Below are 27,378 nucleotides of genomic sequence, written 5' to 3'. Positions count from 1 at the left end.
TTCATTTTTCCCAGATTTAAACTTAAGGTGTACAGTGTAGTGATGTTACATAGGCATATATTGCAAAATTATCACCACAATGAGGTCAGTTAACACATTCATCAACTCACTTAGTTGCAATGAGTATTATGATTTTCAGAATCTGTCTGGGCAGGAAATAGAAAGTAGCTTCCATTCTAAGTGTCTTCCTCCCCTTCCCTTCCTCACCCACCAGTATCTGCTAAACTTCATTGGTCAAGGGCCGGCTGGCTATGGGCCCTTCTGTGCAGAACGCCTGAGACGAACCTATGCTAATGGGGTACGCACGGAGCCCCCCACGTGGCTGGAGCTGCAGGTAGGGGCCAGCAGGGGTGGGAGACCACCAGAGGAGGATGCTGCCGGGCCCCATGGCTCCTCCAGCACCTGCCAGCAGGAAGTGTGTCGTCTGGGCCCCTCCACCTTTCTTGGTGCCCTCTATGGGTCACACCTGGGCTCAGCCTCCCTAGGCATGGCCCAGGTTTCAAAAGAGCCCTCCCCAGGTCTTTAGGGGCCTACCAGCTTAAGGGAAAATAAATCTTAGCCTTACAGTGTGACCGACTACTGAATGGGTAAAGTGTTAACCCTCCCAAGAACATACGCATTTTATTAAGAAGGCAGTGATCATTCCAAGGTGGACATCCTTGGTGACATTGCTGTTTGTGTCATCTGTGCATTCTTGCAGTGTCCTCAGGAAGGGTCATTCAGACATGGGCAGGGTGGAGGGGGTCCAAGGCTCCTGGGAGGCACATGTTTCCTGTGCCCCGTCAGGCCCTATGCTGGGGTCACCTCCTGCGGCTCCCCTTCCCATTCTCGCCCTGCCACCCAAGTCCAGGTCCCCTTCTCCTTCTCCCTTTTCTATCTGCTCTGCACCTGGGCGCCAGCACTGCTTATGCCCTGGCAGCAGCTGTGCGTGCCGTGCTCACACCGTGCTATGCGCACACAGGAACAGTAGCTTCCGTGCACCCAAACAGTCTCAGAGTTCAGGACTTGGAGATTTCCAAGAGCTCCTCTGACCTTCTGAGATTGAATCACTTAACCTCCCAAAGCTCAGAGTTCTCATGTTAAAATGGGACCCCTCTAGCCTCCCCCCACCCCCACCTACAGGCTGCACCCCACCAAGGTACCTCGGAGAGGCGCACAACCTCCTGAGCCCGCTGCAGACGATATTGCTCTTCCTCCCACCGCGGGTCCATCAGCTCAGCAGCCCGCATCGCTGGCCAGAGTGTTCATTGTTCCCTCTGTGCTGAGCTGGGTGGGGCCTCAGCAGGCCTGGTGCTTGGGAACCCGTAGGGATGGGAAGCTGGGGAGAGGAGCGGTGGTGGGGAGGCCTCCAGGACAGAGGGCCTGAGTCTTCGTCCGTCCCCAGGCAGTCAAATCCAAGAAGCACATCCCAATCCATGTCATCTTGGTGACCGGAGAGAGCCTGACTGTCATGGTTGACTCTGCCTCGACATCTCGGGAAGTCTGCCTGCACATTGCCCACAAGCAGGGCCTCAGCGATCACCTGGGCTTTTCTCTCCAGGTGGCCGTGTACGACAAGGTACTGCCAAGTGCCCCACCCTCTCCCACCTCCCACAGACACCCAGGCCAGCTCGAGCCCCTCTACCATGTCCCCCTGGCTACGACTGCCCTTATCAGACGCACACACACAGAGGAAACTTGTCCTCCTGCCGGGACACTCATGTACTCAGCCCAGTGGCTGTGCCCTGGCCCCGTGTCACACATATCTCGTAGGTCCCTGGCCACACCTGAGCAGCCCCCACATAGACCAGGCAGTCACCATCCTGCGGGGAGTCCCCACGTACCAGGGAGCTGCAGACTCCCATGCCCCAGGTCAGAGGGTCCCACCACATGGCGCCACCTGAACGCTCTTGCACCCAAGCCCACAGCCTCCAACACACTCAGGCCAATCCACCAGTCAAGGTCTATAGCCCCTGCATGCCGGCCTTGGACACCAACCCGTACCTTTTCTGGGAGGGGCCCGTAGGGCAGCGTGTGTCAGAGTGATGGGCCGGCCCGGCCCCTGTGTGGGGAAGCCCTCAGACCCTGGAGGACCCGCTGAGCCCCGCTCCACTCGCCTGGTCTGATGGTGGGTGTCCCTGCAGGGCCTGGCCTGCAGCGGTTGCTAACCCCCCTGTCCCCATTCTGGCCTCAGTTCTGGTCCCTGGGCAGCGGGCGCGACCACGTGATGGATACAGTCGCCCAGTGTGAGCAGCTGGCCCGGGACAGGGGGGAGAACGAGCGCCAGTCGCCCTGGCGCATCTACTTCCGGAAGGAGTTCTTCACCCCCTGGCATGACTCCCAGGAGGACCCCGTCAGTACCCAGCTCATCTACCGCCAAGTGCTGCATGGGGTCTGGTCTGGCGAGTACAACTTCGAGAAGGTGAGGGGACCCCGCCGCCACGAGGCGGCCCTGAGACGGACCTGCCGGTCAGCCTGGGGGACCAGCGTGTTCCAGGGCCGGCTGGGCTTCGGCCCCCAGGGAGCACCCCACAGAATGGAGAAGGGAGAGGCGGGAGGCAGGGGCCAGGAATGTGTTCTTGGAGCGCAGGTCCCCGGGCCCTCCGCTGGCTGCGCAGCTGTACCCTCCCAGCCTGGCGCCTTCCTCCTCCTGTGGACCACGGGTTTGCTCAGGTCTTCAGGGTTCGACGCAGCAGCAGCAGGCGGGGGAGGCCTCCCATCAGCCCCAGACCCAGGTGGCTTTACCACAGCAGCTGTTCATGGGGCAGCAGGAAGGCGGCCCTAGAGAGCGCAGGGAGGCTGAGAGCTATATGTATGGTGTGAGGATCCAGGGAGGGGAGTCGTGCACCTGGTCCTCGGACTGACACTACACCTGCGTTTGCAGGCCTTCTCGGGCCTGAGTAAGGAGGACACTGCTCTCGGGCTTGGAGCTGGCTGCGGTAACCCTGGAGGCCTGTCTGAAATGGGGCGGTGTGCAAGGAGAGGCAGGGGCAAGGGGCCCAGAGGGGCAGGCAGCTAGGTGACTCTGCAAGCTTTGGCCTCCTGGAGAGAAGAGGGCTGCTGGGCACCTAGAGGGCCCCTGGAGCAAGGAGCCCTGCCCTATGCTGGGCCGTGCTGGTGCCTTACATGGGACCCTGCCCAAATGAATCCTTGCATAAGCCACACAGGGGTGGCCACTGATCAGGGGTGACCAGTGGGTAAGAGCACTGTGTAAGATAGGTAGAGGTGGCCTACATTGGCCCTACTAAGACGACACTGTTGGGGCTGCACCAGGGCCTCAGCTCACTCCCGCACATTCACTGTCTACCTGAGAGGTGGGTGAGTAGCACGGGGGTCGCCCCTTGTCCTCTGGCAGAGGGCCTTGCAGGGCTTGGGCTGAGGCTGCTGAGAAGTTCCAGCCTACCAGCAGGACAGCAGCCTCCTGGGTCCCATTCGGCACACTATGATCCCAGTGTGTTGGGGAAAGGGCAGGTCCAGCCTAACAGAGGCGGCAGGATAGGTGGCTGCTCAGATTCCTGGTTCTCAGATGGCCTGATTGCTGGCCATCTCCACTGTGCTGGGGCAAGAGCTGGGATGTGGCAGGGATGTCGTGGGGGAGGTGGGCTCTTACACATCCCCCCCTTACTTCCATGTTTGTTTCTGGGGTGTGCAGGAGGATGATCTGGTACAGCTGCTGGCCAAGCACTGCTACGTGCAGCTCGGTGCCTCGGTGGGGAGTGAAGCTGTCCAGGAGCTGCTGCCCAGCTGCATCCCCTCCAAGCTGTACAAGACCAAGCCTCCAGAGAAGTGGGCTAGCCTCGTCACTGCTGCCCACGCCAAGGTCAGCCTCCATGGAGCCTGGGCACTTGGGCTATGTAGCCTCCTTTGGGACAGAGGGCCTAGGTGTGTCGAGGGACACAGGCCTCCCACTGGGCAATGGGAGACTTTGATTTGCCAGGGCGCCTAGCTTTGTCTCGAGATTTCTACAATATCATTCAGTCCAGCTCCCTATCACAGGCCTACTCTACTGTCCCTCATCCCTTCCAGGCAGCATCTTGGGCGAGTTAGGGCAGCTCATCCCTGTCCTCATCTCTACCACAGCGTCTGGCTGGGTCTCAGCCTTTTGGCACAGGTGGGCACCCACAGCTGCCAACTGCACACCACACCCAGCCCTCAGTACAGGCTCTGCACAGCCAGGAGGGCCGCCCATCTTCTACCCCTGCCTGGTCAGCCTGCACCATGTAAACATGGCTCCTCCTGGGGGCTCATGCCTCCACCTTCTCACTGACACACACCTGTGTCCTCAGGATCACCCACACCAGTGGGGGTTTCCGCTGCCCCCCGAACACCACCCCATGAGGGGATAGCACCTCCCTTGCCCCGCCACAGAGGCAGCCCTCTCCAAACCTGCCCCCCTCCCCCGATCAGTGCCTCTTTCCGCCCAGGGTGCTGAGCTCAGAAGCATGGCCTGAGGTTCCAGGCATGGCTCACTGTTCACCGCTGCTGCCATGGCAGGAGAGCTGTGAATAGGGGGTTTCCCTTTGTTTAATACACGCCCACTTCCATTATCCCCATGGCACTAGGAACCAAGAAAGGGCAGGACAGGGAGGGAGGAAGAGGACAGCACCATGCCTACTTGTTAGGGACTGACAACTCAGTGGTAGGGAGATGAACCCCAAGTGTGTGGTTCAAGCAGCAGGGGCCATCCAAATTCAGAGAGGGGCAGTGAGAATGGCCAAGCAACATAGTCTCCATTCTGCCACAGGAAAAGGGGGTGCCCCAAGAGGGCCCACGGACAAGGGTTCTGTGCACCTGTGGTTTGGAAAATACAACTTTCCATGTCCTGCTCTTAGGGAGTCACAGTGCATAACTGCTTACGAAAGGCTCTGACAAGTCCTGCAGTAGAGAAGCCTGATTGTTTTACCCAGACACATTTCCCAGACATATTTGACCACCAGACCTTTATTCTATAAGATGGCGATAGGAATTCTTGGTGATAGGAATTAGAGGCAGCAAAGCCCACTGGGTCATATTTGGTGATTCCCAGCCTGAGTGGATGTGTTTACAGGAGAGAGACCATGGGCTTTTAGGGCTCATATGAAGGAGGGACCACCAGAGGCATATGTGAACCCAAATGAACATGAGTAAGAAGTGGCTTTGTAATTTGGGAAGAGAGAGTTGGGGTGAGGGTAAAGAATTAGGAAATGTTACCCAGCCACTCTTTTCCAAAGTGAACATAGATACACAGAATTTTTTTCCATTAAACCACTTAAAACATCTACATTACCAAATACATCAGAAAACAAACAGATACAAAGAGAAAAGTGAAATCACCAATAATATATCAATGAGATCATTGCTCTTAACATTGTGGTATACATCCTTCCAGATTATGTCCATGCTTGTACAACTGAGATATGAACATGACTAGAGAGAGAGAGAAATAATATACTGTTTCAGAAAGATTTTATTTATTTATTCATGAGAGACACAGGCAGAGGGAGAAGCAGGCCCCTGTGGGGATCCCGGTGTGGGACTTGATCCTGGATCCCGGGATCGTGACCTGAGCCAAAGACAGACCCTCAACCACTGAGCCGCCCAAGTGCCCCAATAATATACCTTTTAAAAAATAAACATAGGATCATATCATATAGCCACTTTCAACCTGCTTCTTCACTTAACCACATAGCATGAAGCTGTATTTCCGTATCACTAAATACTATTCTTCATGTTCATTTTTTTCTTTTTTTCCCTTTCCTTTTTTTCCTCTTTTTTCTTCCCTTTTTCATGTTCATTTTTAATGGCTGCATAGTACTGCAATAATGAATTATAATTCACTGATTCCTGTTGATGGACGGTAAGATCATTCCCCATTTTTCACAATTAAAACAACAAAGTGAACCACTTTGTAGATACAACTTTTATACACTTCACAGTTATTTGCCAGGATAAATTCCTAGATTTCAGAGTGTATGAACATTCTACAATTCTTTTTTGTTTTGTTTTGTTTTGGTTTCTTTTTTGTTTTTGTTTTTTTACATTCTACAATTCTTGATACATGTTGCCCGTCGCCAGATCACCCTTCAGCTATAAGCCATTGATTTGCATTCCACAATCCAGAGCATGAATGTTCCTTAACCACTTTTTAAACAGAAAACAAGAGAAGTAACATTTTATTCAACAAATAGTAAAAAGAAAGTTCAATTGGCCACTATAGCCAGCTATGGACAGAGAGTAGTGGAGATGGGGGGTGGGGTGGAGAGGTGGAGAAGAAGCCAAGAAAGAGGGAGGAAGGAAAGTCGACTAGGGTCTGGTTGAGATGAAGGTCCCTGAGCAGGGGCTCCCAAGTAGGCAGAGAGGATAGACAGAGGTACCGAGGACACAGAGATGCACACCAAGACAGGCCTCCTGCACAGAGCAAGACATAGGCCCATAAGGCACGCATGTGTTGGCAGGAACAGGCCCGAGCACACATGCACGCGCAAGCCCCCCTCATAGCTTTCCATGCTGAGGCAGCAAGCTGCAGCCTGATCTACCGCCTTCTGGCGTCCTGATGCTAACGAGGGGGCGAGGCTTCCTCCCTTCTCAAAACCACCCACAAATGGTCCTCCACCAAGGCAGGTATAGGGCTGTACCAGCCCCCCAGAGCATCCCCACCAGCCCTCACCAGCACTAACCTTTCTTCAGATAGAAGCTTCACAGAATGGTCCAGCAAATGAGCACCGTGGACATTGGGTCACTAGTTGAAGCTGGGGTTGACTGGGTGAGAGATGGGTGACAGAAGTGACCCACTGTGTCCCCCTGCAGGCACAGTACACCCAGAAGCAGGCAAAGCCGCTGGCTGTGCAGGAGCAGGTGGTGGACACGGCCCGCCTGCAGTGGCCGCTGCTCTTCTCCCGGCTCTTTGAGGTCACCACGCTCTCCGGTAATGGGATCTGTTGGAGCTGAGTGGGTGCCGGCAGGGTTCCCCATGAGGACAGCTTAAACTTCACACCCCTGTCTCCCTTGGCCAGGCCCCCGACTGCCCAAGACTCAGCTGATCTTAGCTGTTAACTGGAAGGGGATGTACTTCCTGGACCAGAGAGAGAAGATACTCCTAGAACTCTCTTTTCCAGAGGTCGTGAGCCTGATCACCAACAGGTGGGTGTCCCAAGGGAACATGCCCTGAATCTCTTTTTCCTCCAACCTTAGTTCTTGGGGGCTCCAGGAGATACAGGGATAGAGGGAGGTATGTTGTCTTTGGCACCCAGCTGGGGTGCAGGGATGAGGATGGGCATGTACAGTGTGATGGCCGCTGGACGTGGGACCTCATCCTCTCCTGCCACTGGGCTGGCACTACTCTGTTAAGTGCTGTGTCTGCACCCGAGGCATTGTTCTCTTGGGCTTCTCTTTAAAACCCAAGTCCACCTGGGAGGGGGCACAAAAGCTTGCAGCCCCTTTTGGGTGTGCATTCATTTACAGGCTCCTTCCCTTCTTGTGGGCAAGACTGGTCACATGAAAGGTTGAAGACCATCTGAGAGAGGAAGTAAAGGACAGAGGCAGAATGTGTGGCAGGGCAGCCTTGCAGGCCAGGTTGGGCCTCAGATGCCCCCACCTCTATGGTTCTGCATGCCTCCTGTCTTCTGAGAATGCCTCCCAGCCCTTTGGGAAGGGCCTGCCTGTGCCCTGCCAGAGCCCCCCTTGGTTAAAGCATACCCCAGTGTGCCATGACCAGTATAATCATTACCAGTGTGTGGGGGGCACACAGTGGCCACCACTTACTCAGGCTGATCATGCTGGCACTTGTCCCCATGACATAAGATGGGACATAGCGCACCCAAGCTCACCAAGACTAGTGCCTCATCTCAACTCCAACAGTCTTTGCCATATCCTTGTGGTGGCCCAGCACAGCAGCCGCCTCATCACCCACCCAGAGCTGAGCCCACAGAGCAGGAGCTCATCAAGGGACCTTTGAAGCCCAAGGGACCCTGAGCTCTGGATGTCATTGTCCACCACACATGGGAGTCCCTGGGACGTAGGCTGACCTCAGCTCACACCTTGGCCCCACCAGTGCCCCTGATCAAATCATCTATGACTCAGGAGGGTCACCCCCTCTGAGGCTGTCGAGGCACTGGAACGGGGATGGTGGAACAGGCCGTTGGTCATGTTGCATCCTCTGTCCCATCAGAGAGGCGCAGGGTGGGCAGAGGCTGGTACTCTCCACGCTGCACGAAGAGGAGTACAAGTTCATGTCCCCCAGCAGCGTGGCCATCGCCGAGCTGGTAGCTATGTTTCTGGAAGGCTTGAAGGAGAGGTCCGTGTTCGCCATGGCTCTGCAGAACAGGAAGGCCACAGGTGCCCAGTGGGGAGGGGCAGGTCTTTGGTCAATGGGAGGGTGGCCGGCTCATCCCCCTGTCTCAGTGGCCATGTGGCAGGGTTCCAGGAGGGACCCAAGCACAAGGAGGGAGAGGGCCATGAAGCTTGGTGTGGGGCAGCTTTAGGCAAGGCCCTCCCTTCTATAAAATGAGGGGCTAAAGGAAGTGGTCTCAAAGTCCCCAAGGTGAAACTAGTTGAGGACAGTAGCTGCAGGAAGCTCAGGGAAGTCCACTCCCTCCCACTGCAGACAACAGCCAGGCCACCAAACTGAGCTCTGAGTACCATCCCCACAGCCACTTAATTTCCCATTTACAGACAGGGAACTGGAAGCTCAGAGCAGGGAAGCAGATGGTCCAGGGTCACAGACCTTAGGGGTGGGGGACTGAGCCCTGAGCTGGTCTAGGTGTTGGCCACCTTCCCTACAAGCCAGCACTGCAGCAAGAGCTGAGCACCCCTGGGAATTAGGGGGTGCAATGACTGCAAGGACCTCAGGAGGGAGCCGGGTGGCCTACTGGGATGGAGAGAAATGTGTGCTGGGAAACCTCATCCCTGTTGCCCATTACATCTGCCAACTGCCTGAGACAGAGGAGGATGCAGGCTCAGGAGGCCTCACAGCACAGAGAGCAGGTCCCCTGAGGCTGGGGACTGCCCGCCCCTGCCTGCCCGGGCTGTGTGGCCAGGAAGGCCACCACCACTCAGCCTCACAGTGGCCTTGGGCCCACCACTCCGTGTCTGGCTTTCCTCACCTCCTGAAGGAGACAGACCACAAAATGCCAGCACAGTTTCTGGCCTCTGCAGCGCCCTTGGTAAGTGGTGCTTTCCTGCCCCTGTGTGTGACCTGGAATTGCAGATGACACCACCATCCTGCCCTTCAAGAAGGGGGACCTGCTGATCCTGACAAAGAAGCAGGGGTTGTTGGCCTCTGAGAACTGGACCTTGGGCCAGAACGACAGGACAGGCAAGACGGGGCTGGTGCCCACAGCTTGCCTCTACACCATCCCAACGGTCACCAAGCCCTCGGCACAGCTGATGGTAACTCATATGCTCATCTATTCTCAGCCCAGGCACCTGTGGGCACATGAGGATGAGGCTTGGTTGCTAGCTCAGGGGCTCATACCCCACCTTGTAGAGAGCCAGGAGGTCACCTGGGCATTAGGTCTGCTCTGCCGCCCCTGTCATCCCTCTGGGGTGACCACGAGCCTGGCACAGTATCTGTGTACTGACCTGCACAGCGCTTGGCACTTCACAGATGCTCCCACTACAGTGTGTCCTGGGAACAAACCCACCCTTTCCCCACTGTCAGCCTTGATTAAACCTGACCCATGGGGGCCCAGGTCTCCCTACCCACAAACCACTCACCCCAGCCCCTAAAGCCAGCTCCACAGAGACAGGACAGATAGGCATTCCAGTATTCACATATTGAGTGCCAACCGTGTGCCCCATGCACTACAGCACTGAACACCACAGTGACTCTACCCTCAAGGAGCATTTAGGCAAACAATCGATGGCTAGTGTACAAAGTACCACCAAGAAGAAGCACTGGTTGTTCTGGGAGCGAATAATAGGATAGGGGCTTGCCCTGTCAGCAGGGCATCCCAGAAGAAGTGACATTGTGCTGTGGCCTGAGGCAGGTAGGGAACCGGGCAGGCAGGGGCGGGATGCCCCTGAGAGGTGCCCTGGGGAAGGGGAGCCTCGTGGGTCTGAGAAGCCTCCCTAAGGAACAGGAACAGGCTTGGAGACATTGAGACAGTGGTCATGGGTCACACACAAGGTGACACGAGAGGGGTAGGCCCAGGCCTGTACAACCCTGTGGTCAGCCCCTCCCATGGCACTGGAGCAACCAGGCCAGGAAGGAGCCCACAGGAAGAGCCCTGTGGGCAGTGGAACCCATAGGCCTGTGCCTCTACAGAGTTTGCTGGCCATGTCACCAGAGAAGCGGAAGCTGGCAGCCCAGGAGGTGCAGCCCACAGAGCCACTGCCTGAGGAGCAGCCCAAGGAGAAGCCACACACCCTGGAGGAATTCTCCTACGAGTTCTTTAGGTGCCCACTCAGGCCCCCACCAGGCCCTGCCAGCCCCTCGGTGTTCCCTGAAGTTCACAGGGAAGCCATGGAGGCAGGTGCAGTGTCCACCTGGCCTCTGCGGAGCAAGAGGAGGGCAGGGCGGGGCCTGGGCTCTCCCTCGACAGTACACACATGGGCAGAGAAGGCTTGAGAAAGGCCCTCACACCAGCCACCATCCCTAACAGGGCCCCAGAGAAGGAGACAGTCAGGAGGACCATGTTGCCCCTGGGCCGGACACAGGGCCACCTGTGGGCCCACTCATCCGAGCCACTGCGGCAGCCTCTGCTCAAGCAAGTCCACGCCAATGCCGAGCTCCGGGACCCTGCCTGTCAGATCTTCATTGATATCCTTCCCCGGCCAGCCTGGCCCCGCTCTGTGTCAACCCCGCACGCACAGGCCCCAGCGCCACCCTGTGAAGGGCACGGGCCCCGGGAGCGCAGGGCAGAGGCAGCATCCGCGCACGGGGCTGGTCGGGCCGTGTGGGGCCAGGGCCAGGTCAGAGGTAGCAGGCGGCCAAGCTGGCACATCCTCCTTGACAGCCACACGCATCCTCCGGTACATGGGTGACTACCCATCTCGACAGGCTTGGACCTCCGTGGAGCTCGCCGACCAGATCTTCTCGTTGGCCCTCCAGGAGTCAGCCCTGCGGGATGAGGTCTACTGCCAGATCCTGAAGCAGCTGACACACAACACCACGAGGTCTGCTGGGGACAGGGAGGGCCCGAGGGCACCAGCTCGTGGGGGCCGCCAGCCTGCCCGGCCCTGACAGCAGCACTGAGAAGGCTGCGGCCCTCATCCGTCCTGCGCCTTCTTGGGGGTGGTCAGAGCAGGGAGGGAAACGGACCTGCCTTGGTCCCTGCCTTCTCCCGCCCTTTCTCCTCTGTGACCTGGCCATGTCACGGGCTCTCCAAAGCTCAGTGCCCCCCTCCATAAAACGGGCACGATGGTACCCCCACCCCATTTTATGCATGTGAAAACCTTTGGAGGCATCAGGCCGCTGGGCAGCAGCTTCCTTGGCTGCGGCCTTGGGCGGGCCTCACACCCCATCTGCCCACTGGCCCAGGCCTGTAGAGGATCCTTTCTGAGCTCATAGGCATTTCCGCCTCCAGGTACAGTGAGGAGCGGGGCTGGCAGCTGCTGTGGCTCTGCACTGGCCTCTTCCCCCCGGGAAAGGCGCTGCTGCCTCATGCTCAGAAGTTCGTAGACACGCGGAGGAAGAAGCTATTGGCTCCCGACTGCAGCCGGCGCATCCAGAGGATCCTGAGGTGAGCCTGCCGGCTCCCTGCCCTTTCAGGAGCATCTGCCTATGGATGCTGAGGGGCCCATCTGGCCCTTCCAGGGCTTGTGGTCCAATGGGGACACCTGTCCATGAAACCAGGTTCTGTGTCCTCTCCAGAAGCTGGTGTCCACTTAAGGAGACAGGCCCAGGCCCCCAGCAACCTGCACAGAAGCCAGGAGCGAGGTTCTGAAGGTCTGACAGGCCTGGATGGTCAGTGGATGCTGCTGGCAGGCTGTCTTAGCCATGGGCTCTTCCTACCCTAACAGCTGCCTATTCAGGGCACAGGAGGAGCTGCCTGGAGGCCAGAGTGTGATGTCAATGCCCCAAGCCACCCAACTCCCCACCCAGCCCAGCCAAGGGTGGCCAAGATGGGAGGCCACTCCCTGCCAATCGATGTGGCCAGCCCTCCCATAGTGGGGCAGTTCTTCCTTGGCTGTCTTGATTCTCATCCACGCCACCTGTCCTGTCCAGCTCGGCCTCCTGTGGCTAGGGGAGATAGTGCTTCGGCCATGGTCATGGAGGGGGAACTGGGTGCCCTCAGAGAAGCCCTGCGGAGATGCCCCCGCTGTATGAGAATGAGAACCCACGTCTCCCTGGCACTGGTGCTCTGCCCAGATCCCCCTCCCATGTATGTCCTGGCCTCCCCAGCCTCCTCGGAGCTGCAGGGCACCTGGGAAGTGAGTCCAGGCTGGCCTCTGAGCCTGGAGTGGGGCAGCCCCTCTGTACCCCATCCTCTACTGGGATTGCAGAGTTATCTATTGTTTGTGTCTGGCACATAATTTAGCTTGGAGGTGGTGGCTGGGGCCTGGGCCGGGCTGGGATGGCAGGGTGGCATGCTCAGCGTCATCTCACTCTAGGACAGGACCCCGGAAGCAGCCCCCACACCCAGTGGAGGTGGAGGCCATAGAGCAGAACATCTCTCGCATCTGCCACAAGATCTACTTCCCTAACGACACTAGCGAGGTGAGCCCCTTACCCCACCCCCGCCTGAGTGACTGGCTGCCCAGGCTCTTGGCCTGCAGCCCCCAGCAAAACCTCCCCACCTTGGTTTCCCACGGAGAGCCAAAAGAAGCTGACTGACACTGTTTTCCAAGTTAGAGTAGGCCTCTCACCTTCACTGTCTCCTTCCCCACCCATTAGACATGAACTGAGTGCCCTGCACCCTCAGGTGCTCAAAGCCAGCACAGGGAGTAGCCACCCCAGAAGGGGTGTTGCTAGTGCAGTGGCAAGTCCCAAAGGAATATGGGACACTCTGGGCCAGCACAGAGAGGGGCTGTCCCAGGGGGAAGGCGGGAGCTGTCAGCAGAGCAGGAAGTCAGGAAAGTCTAGAGAAGGCATTCTGGCCAAGGTTCAGGAGTGAAGAGGCCCTAAGGGTGGGCATCGAAGCTGGGTCCTAGGGCAGAGGGCTCCTGTAGGCTTCCGACCCTGTCCTGGGGCATGGAGGAAGAACTGCTGTCATTGGGGCTGCCTGGAGACCCAGCCTCTGTGGGCTGTGGGAGATGGCGGAGGACAGGTGAGAGGGAGAGTCCCTTAGACCCCAGCTGTGGTAGAGTCCCCTCCAGCCCAGTGGCAGCAGTGAGGTGCAGAGGAGGGGCCGAAGAGCATGCTCCCTTGCCGGCTCCTCCTCCCCCCACCCGCCCCGCCGCTGGCAGCATGGCCTTTATCATCTTGGAGCCAGTGGGTTCCACAAGGCAAAGTTCCCACAGTCTGGCTACAGGGCTCTCAAACCAAGTTCAAAAGGCTGAGCCTCCTGGGCCCTCAAGACAGTGAACTCTGAACAACATAAGCATCTGCCCAGTTTTCTAGAAGGGAAGGCTAAGGCATGTCCAGACAGTCTTTATTTTTTAAAGATTTATTTATTTATTTGAGAGAGAGCAAGAATACATGAGTGGGGGAGGGGCAGAGAGAGAGAGAGAGAATGTCAAGCAGACTCCCACTGAGTGTAGTGGGTGCAGGGCTCTATCCCACGACCCTGAGATCATGACCTGAGCCAAAATCTCAAGTCAAACACTCAACCAACTGAGCCACCCAGGCGCCCCCCGAGCCCGTCCTTAGGAGAAACAGCACCAGGCTGTGAGGGGTCATGCCAGGCGGAGCCTCATCCTGAGACCTTCATGTACTGCTCTCTGCCCAGATGCTGGAGGTGGGCACCTACACTCGGGTGCGAGATGTATGCCAGGGCATCGCCACCAGGCTGCAGCTGTCTTCCTGGGAAGGCTGCAGCCTCTTCATCAAGATTGCTGACAAGGTGCAGTCGGCGGGGTGGGCCAGGGGTGGCGGGAAGGCAGGCAGATGTCTGGGGTATGTGGCATTCTCCCCCGTGTCCTGGGCCAGGCCCCGCACTGCACACAGGCTGGCAGGATAAAAGTCGGTAGGCTTATGGAGCAGCATAATGGGGGGACAGGCCCCCAAGACAGAGAGACCCAACGCTGAGGAGCATGGGGCCTCCCAGGCCATAGATGGGCTGGCTGGACCCAGGTGCTCCGCACCCTCCAGGAGGGCACTCCCCAGAAGCCCTTCTACTGCACACCCCTCTGCCTTCCTCCCCATCCACCCCAGGTCATCAGCCAGAAGGAGGGAGACTTCTTCTTTGACTCCTTGCGGCAAGTGTCTGATTGGGTGAAGAAAAACAAGCCCCAGAAAGAAGGTAAGGGGAGCAGGGTAGGGGTGAGGAAGAAGGGATGTGGCTGGGGTAGAAGAGGCAGGGAGAGAGGGGACAGTCTTCCTCCCTGTGCCAGGGTCAGAAGGTTTCCCTGGCACCTGTTGCACGGCCCCTGCCCATTCATTCATTCATTCATTCCCCTTATATCCCCTGAGTCCTGGGTATGGCTAGACCTGGGGCCAAGTCTAGAACAGATGGCTGGATGCAGGGTCATGACGGCTGTGTGTGGGGCTGACTCCCACAGGGAGGTCCGGGAGCATCCCGGCCAGGATGGCCTCTACGCTATCCTGAAGGATGAGGAGGAGATGGGGGTTAGGGAGGAAGAGGGGATGAGGCTTTCCAGCAGGAGAGGCAGCAGGAGCAAACACAGCAGTGATGTAGGGGGGCGAGGTGCATCGAGGCACACGTGCTGCAGGCAGGGTGAGGGGAGGGGGGCAGCAATGCCTCGGCCACAAAAGGGGGTGGGCAGCACAGGTCCAACAGTCTGCTGGGTCACAGGACAGCCTGGGTGCTCAGTAACCCACTCCTTACCCCATCCGCCCCTGCCCAGGGGCGCCCGTGACACTCCCCTACCAGGTGTACTTCATGCGGAAATTGTGGCTCAACGTGACCCCGGGGAAGGATGTGAATGCAGACACCGTACTTCATTACCATCAGGTACCCAGGCAGGCTCCCTCCTCATGGGTATTTGAGTCCAGCTTTGATCCCTCACACACCTGCCCTGAGCGGCAGGAGAGGAGGCAGCAGGCCCACAGCCACCTGGCTCCAGGACACCCCTCTCTGCAGGGGCTTTTGAGGCCCTTAGGCCCCATGTGTGGGCAGTCTGAGCCCCTGAGAGTTCTGCAGCCAGGAGCAGAGGGACAGCAGCCCTCGGGAGGTGACTGACCAGCACCGGCAGCATGATTGCTGAGAAGGGGAGGGGACAGAAGATCCCAACCACACAGGGCAGGCCACCACCTCTATGGCCAGACATCAGGAAGCCCTGCCCTGACTTGGTGGTCATTGCCCCTGCCCGAGACCCTCCCCCATAGGCCTTAGGCTTTGCTGGCTCTGTCTCCTGACCGGGGGTGAGCCAGTACCTCTGCTGCCTAAACTCAGAGGGTTGGGGGCAGCAGCCTAAGCCAATACGTCCATCACCCAGGAGCTGCCCAAGTACCTTCGTGGATTCCACAAGTGTTCACAGGAGGATGCTGTCCACCTGGCCGGCCTCATCTACAAGGCCCAGTTTGACAACAACCGGTCCCAGCTAGCTAGTATCCCCAAGATCCTGAGGGAGCTTGTGCCTGAGAACCTGACACGTCTCATGTCCTCTGAGGAATGGAGAAAGGTCCTTGATGGGTTTGGGGAGGGGGCCCTTGGGTCCATGGGTGCCAGGCCCTGCCTAGGCAAGATGAGCACGTTCTGGACATGGAGGGCATGCTGTGCCTGCAAGTGTCACCCCTTCCCCATGCCGTCCCCAGTACATCAGAGACTGATTCTCTGTGTGTGGAGGACACACCAGGCTCTAGGAGCCCCCCAGTCTGGCCGCAGGCATCGAGGTGCAGCTTTGGACTAGGGCCCCAGGGACCCTGTGCGAAGGCCCTGGTAGGGCACTGGCCCCACTCAGGTGCTCACTGGCCCTTACCATCCCCCAGAACATCCTTCTGGCCTATGACAAGCACAAGGACAAGACAGTAGAGGAGGCCAAGGTGGCGTTCCTCAAGGGGATCTGCCGGTGGCCCACATTTGGGTCTGCCTTCTTCGAGGTGAAGGTAGGCCTCACACAGCCCTGCCCCCAGCAGCCTGAGTGTCTCTTTAAATACACGCCAGGGGAGGGCCTGGCCACCTGGCCTGGAAGGAGGAGGTGTGCACGTGAGTGCACGTGTGTGTCCCAGGGAGGTGGCCCCCGGGCTTCCCCGGCTGGGCTGTGACCATTGTGCCCACCCCACCCTCCCCAGCAAACCTCGGAGCCTTCCTACCCAGACATCATCCTCATCGCCATCAACCGGCACGGGGTTCTGCTTATCCACCCCAAGACCAAGGTAGCAGCAGGGCCCCGGGGGGGGCGGGTCCAATTACCCTGCACAGGTGGTATCCCCTGCCCTCCTGTCCCCCCTCACATGGCTCCCCGGGCTCTGGAGGACCCCAGGACAAGCTCCTTCCTAGGGCGCCTAGGACCCCTGGGCTTCAGCTGTGTCCTACTCCCCCTGGCCCACTCTGTCCCCAGGAGCTGCTCACCACCTACCCCTTCACCAAGATCTCCAGCTGGAGCAGCGGCAGCACCTACTTCCACATGGCACTGGGGAGCCTGGCCCGGGGCAGCCGCCTGCTGTGTGAAACCTCTCTGGTGAGTCCCAGGTCCCTTCCCCTCATCCAGACCTACAGGACGCGGAGGCCCCAGGGACTACGTTTCCCCAACCCTGACCCCAGACTGCCACCAGGCAAGTCGCTCCCTGTGAGGGCCTGGCTTCCTGTGCCCAGGGTGAGCTAGGCCAGGCAGGGCCGTCAGAGTCTGGAAGGAGGAGCAGCAAGGAAAAGGCTGGGAGTGTCAGCCAGGGATCATGAGGGAAGGCCTGGCGTGGGCCCTGTGGTCCTGGGCACTCTGAGGAGGGAGGCAGACTCTGTTCTCAGCAGCAGGAACCCTGTTTGCACGTCACCTCCCTGTACAGGGTGTCCTTGAGGCCGAAGGGAGGCACTGCCACTGCACCTCACAGCCTCCAACCCCCCTTCCCCTGTCCAGGGCTACAAGATGGATGACCTGCTGACCTCGTATGTGCAGCAGCTCCTGAGCGCCATGAACAAGCAGCGGGGCTCCCAGACCCCGGCCCTGGCTGATCCTTAGCACTGGGAGCTGACCTGCCCACTCACTTCCCCTCCCCAGTCTGGGGTCCTCGTGGCACTTGCCTAGTACGACTCCTTGGCCCAGGGCCTACACTCTGCAGACAGCCCTTTCATGCTGCTCTCCCCCCAGAACACAGCTCCACTACCCTCAGCACACCAGGCAGGTCTCCTCTCCTGAAGGTGTGACCATGGAGGCCAAAGTGGGGAGCCCAGGACAGGGCTGGGAGTATCGGGCTCCAGGCTGATGAGTGGATGGCTGAAAGGACTCCCCCAAGAACGTTCAATAAAAATTCCTGAAGCAGTGTGCAGTGTGCTAGTGAGAGAAGGTGGAGCAGGAGGGTCAGGTGGGCAGGAGGCCTAGGAGGCACTGGCCAGCAAAAGGACTCTTCCAGAAAAAGCAAGTCACATTGTGACTTCTCTGGGGACACCCGGATGACAACCCCATTCTCAGAGAATGACTTCATCCGTTTCTCTCTCCTCCCTTCCTCTCCCTTCCCCCTCCCTTCCTCCCTCCTCTTCCTGTGAGGCCCCCCAGCATACCTTTCTCCTTCCCTCATGGGGCACTGGGATACATGACCGCTGCCGGGAGGGCCTGGGGTGGGTGCGGCCAGGCCTGCCTGCTCTCTGGTTGCTGGCTTCATGCTAAGGCCAGTGCCCAGGCAGGAGCAGAGCTGGATGCAGGGCCTTAGCGGCCTGGGGTCATCCCCACCATGCTGGCCCGCTCCATCCTACCCACCCATCCTGCCCACCCAGCCAGCCTTCATGGACTGAGGGTTTCTGGCTGGACTTGTTTCCAAGGCCTGACAGCAGCCTGCCCCTGAGAACAAGGACTGGATCCCAACTGGACCTCTCTGTCACCTGTCTTGTATGGTGTCTGCTTCTCTAAGCATTCAACACCCTCAAAGCAGTATGTCCACAGGGGCTGCTGCCTCACGTCCTCACTCTCATGTCAAAAACCAAGCAAGCCATGTGGTCGTGTAAATAAGCCTTCATTCATTGTGCAAGCACCACATCCTGTGCTAGCCACGGAGGAAGTGTCCTCCCTGGAGGGTCGGAATGAGCCACCCACCCACCCGGAAGTGAGTGGGAGGATGAGCCTCCCACTACCTTCTGCCCCCTGGCCAGCTGCACCCAGAGGATCAGCATGTGCCCTTGTGGAGGGAGCAGGGAGCCTGAGGTGCTATGGGGACCACAGAGGGGCTTGGGGGAACCACAGTGGCTGCTGGCCCAGAGTGGAGTAGCCAAGGCCGGATTTCAGGAAGGAGGCTTCCTGAGTGACAACAAGGGTGGGGGTGGAGTCCTTGTCCCTCCTGATGATTTGAGGGGTACAGTGGCAAGATTTACCGACATGGTTTAAGCACAAGGATCCTAATTGTTTGCGTGAGCATGTGGCCAAGGGTGAAAGGGTGGTCGCCAGAGGCCCCCATCCTCATGGTCAGGGTCACAGGGCTGGAGCAGCCGCCTGGCTGTGGCCCCCAGGGCCATTTGTGGAGAGTGGGACCACCTTGGGGTGGAAGCTGGTCAAGCTCCCACGCAGGAGGACGTGAGCTGCCGGGTGCCCCTGCAGGAGTGGGACAGATCAGGACGAGCAAGGCTGGGAGCAGTGGCCCATGACCAGGGCCAGGAGACCCCAGGCGCTGAGGCTCCCATGTCCCCAGAGGACCTAGAGCTAAGGCTTGTGGGCACAGGCCTGTCCTAGGCTCAAGGCCCCTGCATCTGCCCTATGCCTTTGTAGAAGGAAAGAGAGGAGCCCATAGCAAGGGAGAGAAGAAAGGCCTGGGGAGGAGACAGAGATGAGGGATTAGGGGTAAAAGGGGGGTTAGTGAGCAAAGAGAATGGGGAGGAGAGGGAAGAGGGGAAGAACCGGTGGATGGGGGAGGGAGGGAAGGAGAAGAGATGAGGGGGGAAGAAGAGGGGAGGAAAGAAGGAAGGAAGGGGAGGCCACAGACAGGGAGCAGAGATGCGGAGTGGAGGCAGCAATGGGAAGGGGCACCAGGAGCAGGGTCACTAGCAGGTAGGGGGCCATGGAGGCAGAGGGCAGGCAGGAGGTCCCTCAGGCGGAGTTGAGGCCCACAGACTTGGGGTGGGCCTTGCGGGCAGCCAGCTCCGACAGCTTCTTCAGCCGCTTCTTCAGCTCCAATGGAAACTTCTCGTAGCATCTCTTGCACACGGGCTTCATGTCGAACTCCACAAACTTGTTCCTGGGGAGGAGGTCCAGCAGTCAGGAGGGCTCCTGGCCCCACCAAGTCAGGCTCTGCAGAAGCAGAGCCCCGGCCCCTAGCAGTCCAGGTTGCGGGGTGAGCTTCCAGCCAGAGGTCACGGAGGATGAGGAAACAGGCTGCCAAGCCTCCTTTCCCTCCCAGAAGCTTCTGATACTCCAGAACCATCCATAACTCCCCGCTGTCCTCAGAAACCCGGGTTCTGTCTCACCTCACAACTCCAGCCACTCTGCACCTCCTGTGGCTTCCTGGAGGAGCCAGTGGTTGGACTCCTTGGCTTCAAATGTGCTGTTCCCTGAGCAGAATGCCCTTCCCTCGCCAGAGCCCAGTGTCTTTGCTGGTGTATTGGAGGCTCGCCTCCCCCCAACCCTCACGATGTCCTGGGGGCCCTGGCAGCCCCAGGCCCCGACCACAGCAGGCTTTCTGGAAAAGCCTGATGAAGAGCCCAGGGGAAGCCCACTCAAATGTGAGCTCCCATGGCAGGCTCCAGGAGGAAGACACGGTGCAGTCCCCTGTCTGCCCACACTGGGCCCCCCAGAAGGCCGGCACCACTTACTTCAGGGTGAGCTTGCTGTTGCAGGTGGAACAGGAGAAGCAATTCACACACCAGGCCTTGTTGAGGGCTGACACCACTGCGAGGGGCAGAGGCAGGCAGGCTCAGCAGGCCCAGGCTGGGTGGAACCAGCTGGGCCTGCAGCTGCAGGACTCATGTGCCAGAGGGAGAGCAGACACATGCAGGGGGGCAAGGGGGGCACAGGCCAGGGACAGAGGATCCTTACCATCGCCCTCAATCACATGGCTGCAGTTATAGCAGACGTCCCCAAAGAGCTGTGGACGTAGCAGGTGTCAAACTTGTGGTGGGCAGTCACGCCCTGGCGCAGGGCCAAGGCTGCCACTGACCCCCATCCCACCCCCCAACAGCTGCTCTCAAGCATCCTCCTCAGACTCCTGGGCCCCTCCTGCCAGGGTGCAGCCTCAGGCCTGAAGTGAGGGCACCCCTGGCTCAACAGAATCACCACCCTGGGACAGACTGCAGGCTGAGGCGTTGCTCCTGGGGAGAACCCCACTACCCCTGCTGGGGTCCATGAGAGGGCACGCCCCAGGGCCTAGCCCCTGACCTCTGTGGCACAGCCACTGGGCAGCTCTGCAGACTGGGAGGGAGGAGGACGGCGGCACCATCACTCCCATGAAGCTAGGATGCTCACGGCCCTCTCATTCAGTTCCCACAGCACGTCGGGGCCAGAGTCTCCCAGGACGCCCAGCACACGGCCTGGCCTTGGCACCCAGCACAGGCTCTGAAGGGGCCACCCTGGTCCTCTCCTGCCCCAATGGGTGCTGGCTGTGTGCCAGCCACTCATGCCACCTCGCCTCCCTGAAGGCCCCCACTGCCCCCGGCCGCCCCCTGGCCCCGGGCTTCACAGGCCCTGCCCGTCCACTGTCTGCCCCCAGGCCCCACCTGGTTGTAATGGGTCTCACAGTAGGCCAGGCCCTTCTTCTCATAGTGCCGGTGCCCCAGGAACGGCTTCTCACACTTGGCGCAGACAAAGTGCTGAGAGGAAAGGGGACAGCAGGGCAGCTGAGGGCTGGAGCGACCACCCCAGGAGGTGGAGGGCCACCCTGGAGTCAGAACTGGCAGGCGGCATGGACCTGCATGGACTGCCCGCAAGGCAGCCAACCCCACTCCTTTCCTAATGCTCAGTGACCCAGCACCATCCTGTCCAGAGCTGCTCTTACCTGCCGCAACCTCAGTGCCAGCTGCCGCGTGCTGGTGAGGTACCTGTGGCAGGGTGGCCCTCTGGGGGGCCTGCTCTGTTATGAGCATGGTGCCTGCCTGTGTCGGGGGCATCCCCTACAAGCCCCGGAGCCACTGAGCAGCGTCTTCCCATTCACATGGTGTGTGGGGATCTGCCCTCCTCACCAGGCTCGGGGCCAGGGCCTGCATCGGAAGCCTCCCAAAGAAGCCACCCATGGCAGGGCTTCTGGGGGACAGACTAGTCAGGGCCCCAGGGAACACAAGCCTCCCTTCCAACGAGTGTCTGCAAGGCCATCGGAGCCCACAGCGTGGAGGCGAGTGTTCCAGGTGCCCCAGGCACACACACCTGAGGAGCTCCACCAGCAGGTGTGCCCAGCTTCTGTATCTACATGAGGCTGTACACAGCCAGTTCTGTCAACCATAATGCCAGATGGTGCCTTTAGGCAGACTGTCCCCAAAGTTTTCTCGTGACTTCGGAATCTTCTAGAAGGCCAGGAGGGGAGAGGAAAGTAGGTGGATGCAGCTGCCTGACCGTGGTCTGTGCCTTAGGTCTACTGGCTCCTGCGGAGGCCAGGGACAAGGAGGGGCAGCACCAGAGGAAGAAGCAAGCCGAGTGGCCTGGCAGTGGGAGTGTGGAGGAGCTGCAGGGCCGGACTCCAAATATAACAGTGAGCCCACCGCCACCTCCTGGCCTCGCTCACCTCCACATGCCACTGCTTGCCCAACGCGTTGACCACACGGCCTTCGATGGGCCGGCGGCAGGCCCCACAGATAGGGACGCCCATTTTGTCATGGCAGGGCAGGCAATACAGCTCTCCCTTCAGCTCTCGGGCCTCTGCGGTCAGCTCCTTCCTGGAAGATAGAGCAGAACCCCAGGTGACACCCCTGCCCCTCTTCAGGGCTTGCACTGGCACGGGCAGGTCCCCCTGGCCCCTCCAGCCCTGGGGAGCAGCTTCTGGAGAGGCGCCTCTCTGGTCCAATAGAGTGCCTGGAGCAGACGGCTCTTTGATCCCTGGTCCCTTCGAGGACTTCCTGTGCCCCAGACAGGCCCCAGGGCACAAGATTCCTGCACAGGCCTCTCAGAAGGCCGCCTGTGTTGTGCATTGTCAGGCCCTCTGAGAAGCAGATCTGTTCTCTGGCCCCTCTGCACCAGACTGAGTGTCTGGGGCATGCACGAGGGATCCTCTGCAGGATCCCCTCCACCCTGCCCTCGCCCTCCAAGTGTTTGATTCCTTCAACCCAGCGTCCTGGGGCCCAACCCTCCCTCACCTTGTCTCCAGCGGGGCCTCATGCAAGTGCTCCCTGAACACTGGAGAAAGGTGTTTCCTGCGGTGATGCTTCTACCTCCACCCTGCACCCCCTTTCCAACTGGTCCACCCACCCTGTTCCATCACTGCCCCGGGAGGGGGGCACCCACCCGGCTCACCACCTGCCCCTCTTACACACATACCCGCAGTGGGTGCAACTGAAGTGGTCCGGGTGGTAGGCGTCGTTCTTGAACATAAGGGGTTGCTCATCAATGACCAGATGGCACCGCTGACAGACATACTTGCCCAGGCCCTTGGCCTTCTCTCGGTTGTGACAAGGCCGGCACAGGTGCCTGTGGGAAGTGAGGCAGGTGTAAGGGCCGACTATCTGTTCCCCCTCTTCCTTGCCAGACAGCATGGTCCACCTCTTGGGAGAAGAGCCCCGGGGACTCCCGCCTGCAGCTTTAACAATGCCTCTAAGCCTCGAGAGGCTTGGCCAGTGGTCCACAAGAGCAAGCTAACTAATCCTGCGGCCAGGAAGTCTACAGATGTGCCCTCTACAAAGGGGGTCCTGCAAAAAATGACTAGAAAGAATGTTGGTATTTGCTGTCTTTGGATGCCAGAGCAAATGTGGAGTTTTCTACTCCCTGCTTTTTCTGAGCCTAGAACATCATATGGAATAGAGTGGACATTTCATTGCCATTTGCTGAAAAATTAACTTTATTTTTCAAATGTCTTTGAACATGGGTGCATGAGTAAATCATGACTATCAGCTTGAAAACCCTGCTGTGCCCAGCATAGTGGCCAAGGGTGCACACCCCCTTCCTTTGGGGTCTCTCAGACAAAGAGGGACCCATACATCTACAGGCTTTCTGTATCCAGAGACAAGCACAGCTGTGTCAGATGGAGGACCCCAAACCCAGGAACTATCATTACAGAGTCTTTTTTGTAAAGACCTCATAGTAATTTCTGATGCTACTCCTTGCATTGGGCAACAGCTGTGTTCTCTATTAAGGGAGAAATCAACATGGTTTCTGTTTCCTTGTGCCTCAACGATGGCAGGAATTTACATGCAGGGTCCCAAGCAAAGATGTACAAGGCCCCAATGCATTACTCCCATCCCCACCTGCCACCTCATCTGTAAGCAGTCCTGATGCATCCGGGCCCTCCCCTCCTGCCTTCCCAGGCGCCCATCCATGGGGAGGCTCTCTACCCCTCAGCAGCCTCCATGGGGACCTAATACCCACAGTCAGCCTCTTTTATAGGCAGATCAAGGAATCTAGTTCAGAGATCAACTCTCAGACTCAGGATCCTGCAAGTAGGTATGATGGACAGATCCTAGATGCCAGGGAGGCCAACTCACTGTCCACAGCCTCGGCTACATGCCTGCCACCTCACCTGGTTCTGGACTCCCCACAGCGTAACACTGCCGGCTGCCTGCCTTATGCATGTCTCATCTCCCCAGCTTGTGTGAAGGCCAAGGGGCCAAATGAGTGCCCAGGAGCCACTTGGTAAGCTGCTGACTGGCTCCAGGCTGTGCCCCACACAAGGTAGCCCCTTAAGCTGAGTCTGCGGTACATGAGTGAATGAATGATTGTAAAAGAGAGGAAGGAGAGACAGTGGGTATCATCTCCCCTGACAATACAGCCAGGCCAGAACTAGGAGTCGGGCCCCTCAGCAGGGCCCCCTGGCTCCACCTACCCACGGGACACAGACGGGCCTGTCGTTGCTGCAGTCTTCATCTCCCTGACCAAGGCTTTGTGCCTTCAGTCTCCGGAACCCTGTGCCTACCCCACTCACCCAGACACCCAGATCCCCCTGCCACAGCAGGCCCAAGCAGAGCTGCGCCCCCACACCCCCAGCCACCAGACCTCTGTGGTTTACCCTCTCCACATCACACCCGCCACCTGCTTGTGTCTCTGTCACACACACAGCATTTATTCCCTATGACTCCACTCCCAATTTTGGTGACTACTCTTAGCATTAGGACAACACTCAAGCCGAATGGAATAACTTTTGTTTCAAAGCTACAGAAATTAGCACAACTCCACAGAATTCTGCTACAACAGTCGATTCCCTCACAGCTACTGTCAGCAACCACCCAACAACAGGAATAGCCAGGCAGACAGCCTTGTTTCAAATTCATGTGAGCCGGTCCTTCCAGATCTCCATGCGGGGTGGCACAGGGGAGCAGCCAGGCCCTGATCACACACTTGCAAACTCCACTGGCTTCCAGCAGAGACCAAATCGAGGAGCCCTGCACCCCACAAGAAACCCCAGATAAGAAACGTCTTTTCCTTTTTTTTTTTTTTTTAAGATTTAATTGATTTATATTAGAGTGAGAGAAGGAGAAGCAGGCTTCTTGCTGAGCAGGGAGCCTCGCTGAGCAGGACTTGATTCCAGGACTCCGAGACCATGACCTGAGCTGAAGGCCGACACGTAACTGACTGAGCCACCAGGTGCTCTGGGAAGCATCTTTTCAGCAGACCTGATCCCAGCACCAAATCCAAAGACAATCTGCAGAATTTTTTTCTTGGTAGAATGAAGATGGAACCTAAGAATTCTGGCATCAAGGTGCAACAGAAAAACTGGAACAAACCAAAACTAACACACACAAATCTTAAGTTTTGGAGTGACACATGCTTGGGCACAATTCTTTTTTTTTTTAATAATAAATTTATTTTTTATTGGTGTTCAATTTGCCAACATACAGAATAACACCCAGTGCTCATCCCGTCAAGTGCCCCCCTCAGTGCCCGTCACCCCTTCATGCTCACCCCCCGTCCTCCTCCCCTCCCACCACCCCTAGTTCGTTTCCCGGAGTTAGGAGTCTTTATGTTCTGTCTCCCTTTCTGATATTTCCCACGCATTTCTTCTCCCTTCTCTTATATTCCCTTTCACTATTATTTATATTCCCCAAATGAATGAGACCATATGATGTTTGTCCTTCTCCGATTGACTTACTTCACTCAGCATAATACCCTCCAGTTCCATCCACGTCGAAGTAAATGGTGGGTATTTGTCGTTTCTAATGGCTGAGGAATATTCCACTGTATACATAGACCACATCTTCTTTATCCATTCATCTTTCGATGGACACCGAGGCTCCTTCCACATTTGGCTATTGTGGACATTGCTGCTAGAAACATCGGGGTACAGGTGTCCTGCCGTTTCATTGCATCTGTATCTTTGGGGTAAATCCCCAGCAGTGCAATTGCTGGGTCGTAGGGCAGGTCTATTTTTAACTCTTTGAGGAACCTCCACACAGTTTTCCAGAGTGGCTGCACCAGTTCACATTCCCACCAACAGTGCAGGAGGGTTCCCTTTTCTCCGCATCCTCTCCAACACTTGTGGTTTCCTGCCTTGTTAATTTTCCCCATTCTCACTGGTGTGAGGTGGTATCTCATTGTGGTTTTGATTTGTATTTCCCTGATGGCAAGTGATGCAGAGCATTTTCTCATGTGCGTGTTGGCCATGTCTATGTCTTCCTCCGTGAGATTTCTGTTCATGTCTTTTGCCCATTTCATGATTGGATTGTTTGTTTCTTTGCTGTTGAGTTTTTTTTTAATATTTTTATTTATTTATTCATGAGAGACACAGAGAGAGAGGCAGAGACACAAGCAGAGGGAGAAGCAGGCTCTATGCAGGGAGCCTGATGTGGGACTCAATCCTGGGACTCCAGGATCATGCCCTGGGCTGAAGGCAGGCGCTAAACCGCTGAGCCACCCAGGTGTCTCTTTGCTGTTGAGTTTAAGAAGTTCTTTATAGATCTTGGAAACTAGCCCTTTATCTGATGTGTCATTTGCAAATATCTTCTCCCATTCTGTAGGTTGTCTTTGAGTTTTGTTGACTGTATCCTTTGCTGTGCAAAAGCTTCTTATCTTGATGAAGTCCCAATAGTTCATTTTTGCTTTTGTTTCTTTTGCCTTCGTGGATGTATCTTGCAAGAAGTTACTGTGGCCGAGTTCAAAAAGGGTGTTGCCTGTGTTCTCCTCTAGGATTTTGATGGAATCTTGTCTCACATTTAGATCTTTCATCCATTTTGAGTTTATCTTTGTGTCTGGTGCAAGAGAGTGGTCTAGTTTCATTCTTCTGCATGTGGATGTCCAATTTTCCCAGCACCATTTATTGAAGAGACTGTCTTTTTTCCAGTGGATAGTCTTTCCTGCTTTATCGAAAATAGTTGAACATAAAGTTCAGGGTCCACTTCTGGGTTCTCTATTCTGTTCCACTGATCTATGCGTCTGTTTTTGTGCCAGTACCACACTGTCTTGATGACCACAGCTTTGTAGTACAACCTGAAATCTGGCATTGTGATGCCCCAGCTATGGTTTTCTTTTTTAAAATTCCCCTGGCTATTCGGGGTCCTTTCTGATTCCACACAAATCTTAAAATAATTTGTTCTAACTCTCTGAAGAAAGTCCATGGTACTTTGATAGGGATTGGATTAAACGTGTACATTGCCCTGGGTAACATTGACATTTTCACAATATCAATTCTGCCAATCCATGAGCATGGGATATTTTTCCATCTCTTTGTGTCTTCCTCAATTTCTTTCAGAAGTGTTCTGTAGTTTTTAGGATATAGATCCTTTACCTCTTTGGTTAGGTTTATTCCTAGGTATCTTATGCTTTTGGGTGCAATTGTAAATGGGATTGACTCCTTAATTTCTCTTTCTTCAGTCTCATTGTTAGTGTATAGAAATGCCACTGGCTTCTGGGCATTGATTTTGTATCCTGTTGGGCACAATTCTTGATGCTGCCCCTTCCTGGCAAGTTACTTCACCTCTCTGAACCTGTTTCCTCATCTGTGAAATGGGCCATAATCCCAACTGCACACGATTATGTGGAAAACGAGTTTAAAATTGTATACATAGTAGTTACTTCTCAATGATAGCTATGTACATTTTTAATGTTTTAACTAAAAAACTTAAAGGTCTTTTGAGATCAAGCATGGTGATTTTGTTCCCAATGTTATTATCTGGGGAAAGACAGGGAGGCATGCTCAGTAGCAGCCACTGCCAA

The 27,378-nt window shown here is 56.9% G+C and overlaps 2 protein-coding genes across 11 annotated transcripts in view; one reads left to right on the top strand and one right to left on the bottom strand.

The window, feature by feature from the left end:
* The window catches only part of MYO7B (myosin VIIB), an 85,956-nt gene extending 68,519 nt beyond the window's left edge, over nt 1-17,437 (top strand). For 3 of the 5 annotated variants that reach the window (XM_038564838.1, XM_038564836.1, XM_038564840.1), the window contains 20 exons: nt 215-334; nt 1,385-1,558; nt 2,174-2,401; nt 3,632-3,799; nt 6,766-6,883; nt 6,972-7,098; nt 8,126-8,292; nt 9,164-9,345; nt 10,223-10,353; nt 10,560-10,717; nt 10,920-11,073; nt 11,484-11,639; nt 12,511-12,616; nt 13,788-13,901; nt 14,213-14,300; nt 14,866-14,972; nt 15,457-15,642; nt 15,950-16,066; nt 16,253-16,641; nt 17,035-17,437. In XM_038564838.1, coding sequence (XP_038420766.1) covers nt 215-334; nt 1,385-1,558; nt 2,174-2,401; nt 3,632-3,799; nt 6,766-6,883; nt 6,972-7,098; nt 8,126-8,292; nt 9,164-9,345; nt 10,223-10,353; nt 10,560-10,717; nt 10,920-11,073; nt 11,484-11,639; nt 12,511-12,616; nt 13,788-13,901; nt 14,213-14,300; nt 14,866-14,972; nt 15,457-15,642; nt 15,950-16,066; nt 16,253-16,641; nt 17,035-17,059 — 3,015 coding nt within the window. In that variant the 3' untranslated portion in view covers nt 17,060-17,437. Of the gene's footprint in view, nt 1-214; nt 335-1,384; nt 1,559-2,173; nt 2,402-3,631; nt 3,800-6,765; nt 6,884-6,971; nt 7,099-8,125; nt 8,293-9,163; nt 9,346-10,222; nt 10,354-10,559; nt 10,718-10,919; nt 11,074-11,483; nt 11,640-12,510; nt 12,617-13,787; nt 13,902-14,212; nt 14,301-14,865; nt 14,973-15,456; nt 15,643-15,949; nt 16,067-16,252 lie in introns of all 5 variants that reach the window. The other 2 variants (XM_038564839.1, XM_038564837.1) reach the window with 2 other exon arrangements.
* Nucleotides 17,438-18,105: 668 nt separating this feature from the next.
* The window catches only part of LIMS2 (LIM zinc finger domain containing 2), a 46,034-nt gene continuing 36,761 nt past the window's right edge, over nt 18,106-27,378 (bottom strand). For 5 of the 6 annotated variants that reach the window (XM_038564849.1, XM_038564847.1, XM_038564848.1 and 2 more), the window contains exons 5-10: nt 22,558-22,707; nt 21,809-21,959; nt 20,811-20,903; nt 20,134-20,182; nt 19,911-19,986; nt 18,106-19,336 (exon numbers count right to left, since the gene is read on the bottom strand). In XM_038564849.1, the coding sequence (XP_038420777.1) occupies nt 19,189-19,336; nt 19,911-19,986; nt 20,134-20,182; nt 20,811-20,903; nt 21,809-21,959; nt 22,558-22,707 (667 nt within the window). In that variant the 3' untranslated portion in view covers nt 18,106-19,188. The remainder of the gene's footprint in view (nt 19,337-19,910; nt 19,987-20,133; nt 20,183-20,810; nt 20,904-21,808; nt 21,960-22,557; nt 22,708-27,378) is intronic. The other variant, XM_038564850.1, reaches the window with a different exon arrangement.

This window comes from Canis lupus, chromosome 19 (genome assembly GCF_011100685.1).
Source record: "Canis lupus familiaris isolate Mischka breed German Shepherd chromosome 19, alternate assembly UU_Cfam_GSD_1.0, whole genome shotgun sequence".
In the NCBI taxonomy this organism is placed as follows: Eukaryota; Metazoa; Chordata; class Mammalia; order Carnivora; family Canidae; genus Canis; species Canis lupus.
This window is presented reverse-complemented; position numbering and strand designations above follow the sequence as displayed.